The 3,451-nt window shown below is 32.9% G+C and overlaps 1 protein-coding gene across 1 annotated transcript; it reads right to left on the reverse strand.

Annotated features, from left to right (window-relative positions):
* Positions 1 to 1,027: 1,027 nt before the first annotated feature.
* Positions 1,028 to 2,311, reverse strand: LOC114256766 (uncharacterized). The gene has a single exon (XM_082916655.1). The coding sequence runs from the start codon at positions 2,281 to 2,283 to the stop codon at positions 1,324 to 1,326; it is 960 nt and encodes a 319-aa protein (XP_082772781.1). The 5' UTR covers positions 2,284 to 2,311; the 3' UTR covers positions 1,028 to 1,323.
* Positions 2,312 to 3,451: the final 1,140 nt, after the last annotated feature.

The following is a 3,451-nucleotide window of genomic DNA, read 5'->3' on the forward strand; positions in this document are numbered from 1 at the left end:
GTGACAAGTGACAATTCATTCGAATTAATACATATTCTTTTTTGTTGTATCATTTATTTGCCTAATTACCTCCACGGAAGTCCTTAATCTGTTTAAGGCATAAAACTCAATCACAAAGTTTTATTTTTATTTATGTTTACTTAAAGATTGGTTTGAGTTTGTCGATCAAATCATTGTCGATTAGGATTTAACTAAATTTTTACCAACATAAATGGAGCAGGAGAAAATGACCGTCCCAAATTACAAGGCACATTTTAATAATTTGTTTCATTTGTTTTTGTGTAGATTTTTCAGTTAAGAAAAATATGAGACTAATTTGACAGCCAAAACTATAAGATTTTATCAAATTTATTTTTAAAAAATAAACATGTATGATTTTGAAAATAGATTATTGATTTTTTTTTAAAAAAAGAAAATGTGATAAAATCATATGATTATGATTTTTATCAAATCAATATTTGATTTTTAATAAAAAAATTATAAATAAAAACTTAAAAATTAAACCAACTGAATCATCTAAATAATTTATTTTTTTTAGAAAAGAGTGCAAGAGTTTTACAGCTTGGCATTTTGAAGTTCTTCGGGTCATGCATTCGGGCAAAAAAACGCGGCAGCTCACTCATCCAAGGAAAATTATTAAATATTTTTGGAATATTAGGTGATATAGTTTACTTAGCACTTTTAGCGAATAAAAAATTACAACACACGATTATATTTTTAGTAGCTTTTTATTAATTTTTCTTCTTTGGCATACTTTCTTTAAGTCAATTTTTTTTTTTTTTTTTTCCCTCTAAATGTGAGTTTAAAAATTTTTGCTACGAAACATCACTTAAGTAATACCATGTAGTGCTATGATACTATTAAATAATACATATTCATTTATCATGTAGGTATAATTCGAATATCAAATGATTGGAAAGGAACATTAATTAATTGCCTGACTAATAAAGGGTTATTGAGAAATTAAGGGATTCTCATAGTAACAGAAGGTACAACTTAGATAAGCACAATAAGGCTACTCTTAGAATTTGAAATTCATCGTTTCATTGCTTATTACAATAAACTGATAGTGAAAAGAAAGCTTTGCACAAAACAAAAACAAAAACAAAAAAATTACGCAAAGAAGTATCTCCACTGTGGGGATTTCTTATTCACAAATAAACTTGTTTAAATTAAAAATTGACAAACAATGCCACAAATGCCTTCAAAAACAACTTCAAAAAATGGAATTATTTATTATTGTTGCAATTCAAGCTGATGCAATATTAATTAAGCTGCAGGCCTTAAATAGTATGGGTTGAGGCATAGGTGGCAGTAGTTGACTTAATAATGGTGCGGCGGTGGTGGTGAGTTGTAGTAGTATGGAGGTGGTGGTGATGGAGATGGTGGAGGAGGAGATTTGTAGTAGTAGGGTGGTGGTGGTGACTTAACTGGTGGAGGTGGTGATTTGTAGTAGTATGGAGGTGGAGGTGGTGATTTCACTGGGGGAGGTGGTGATTTGTAATAGTAGGGTGGTGGTGGTGACTTCACTGGTGGAGGTGGGGATTTGTAGATGTATGGAGGAGGTGGTGACTTCACTGGAGGTGGTGGTGATTTGTAGTAGTAAGGAGGTGGTGGAGAAGGAGATGGTGGAGGTGGCGATTTGTAATAGTATGGTGGTGGTGGTGATCGAGATGGTGGGGGTGGTGACTTATAATAGTAGGGTGGTGGAGGTGATGGCGATGGTGGTGGTGGTGACTTGTGGTGGTGGAGATGGGGTGGTGACTTGTAGTAGTAAGGTGGAGGAGGAGACGAAGAAGGTGGTGGTGGAGATTTGTAATAATATGGTGGAGGGGGTGATGGAGATGGTGGAGGTGGTGACTTATAGTAATAAGGTGGGGGTGGAGATGGAGATGGCGGTGGAGGTGACTTGTAGTAGTAGGGTGGTGGTGATGATGGAGATGGTGGAGGTGGAGATTTGTAAATATACGGAGGTGGCGGTGATGGTGATGGAGGAGGTGGTGATTTGTACATATAGGGTGGTGGCGGGGATGAAGACGGTGGAGGTGGAGATTTGTAAATGTAGGGAGGTGGTGGCGATGGTGATGGGGGAGGTGGCGATTTGTAAACGTAAGGTGGTGGTGGAGATGGTGATGGTGGTGGTGGAGACTTGTAAATATAAGGAGGTGGAGGTGGTGAAGCATAAATATAAGGCGTATTAGCAACAACACTAGTTGCTGCTAAGCAAAATACCAAAGCATAGACAAATTGAGGCCATTGCCTCAAACTCCCTAGGCTTCCCATTTCGACCTCTATGTTGGTTTGTGTCTTGGATGATGAGAGTGAGAGAGTACTATCCCCTTTATATACTAATCCATGGGGTTGACTTTTCACAATGATAATCTCGATCTGTTTGTTATGGCAAACAGGCTGGAATTGGAGGATAGCAATTAATCAATACTAACCCAAATATCAAATTTTCCACATTTAAAAAAAAAAATGTTTATGAATAAATCTGTAGACTCATAAATTAATTATAGAACTCGATACACAATTTATATAAACAAATAAAATTCTTCAAAACTAAATCTACATCTACATGTATTTTTTTTATATTCGTAACATAATTATTTTATTTATTTGTTTTTAATTTACCTATTATGGAAAGGTGGTGTGCCACTAAGATACGTGAGAATTCGGTTTGGGAAGGTCTCCATATAGGGCCATGAACATGTCAAGAAACATAAAAAATGGGCAAAATGGACACACAATAAAAATATTGAAAATGATATATATAACGGTTTTTAAATTTTATTTATTGGCCACTATACACAAATGACATATCTTTTTGTCTTAATTTAAAAAAATTCTAGTGAAAATTATATTTATGTTTAGGATTACTCAATAAATATATACACATACAATTATATGAAAAGTTAATGGATTTGTGACATTATATTTATGTAGTATTATTGGTCAATGAAAATTTATAATGTGCACTAACAAAAGTGAGTTGTCACATTGATAAACTTTTCACTACGTGATTAATTTGAAATATTCTAAATAATATTGCATCGTATTTTGAGCCTTTTGGATAATTTAAGAGAAATTACATACCAATGGATTCTTTTTAAAATAATTACTATTTCATGAAAAAAATTATAATTTTAATTGCTAAAATTTGTAAAATTTTTCATTGATCTGAAATTATTTTTACAAATATCTGCTGATTTGTTATTTCCTCAATAATTTATCTGCACATAAATACATATATTTAGCTTTAATTCAATTTTGACTCTTGCTTCAAATTCATGTGTTGGGTTAATTAGACTTGCTATAATTCATGTCATGATGTTGGCTTGTTTTGAAAAATAGGTTAAAAGTTGACCCCTTGATTTTTTTAATAGTTTTTTTTGAAAAAAAAAAATATGAAAAAAATAGAGAGGTGATGTGACTTGAAATAGGTTAAGTG

This window comes from Camellia sinensis, chromosome 2 (assembly GCF_055761805.1).
Source record: "Camellia sinensis isolate YWXY chromosome 2, ASM5576180v1, whole genome shotgun sequence".
Taxonomy (NCBI): domain Eukaryota; kingdom Viridiplantae; phylum Streptophyta; class Magnoliopsida; order Ericales; family Theaceae; genus Camellia; species Camellia sinensis.

Coding starts and splice junctions, on each gene's coding strand:
- LOC114256766 (XM_082916655.1), bottom strand. CDS start 2,283: ATGGGAAGCCTAGGGAGTTTGAGGCAATGGCCTCAATTTGTCTATGCT.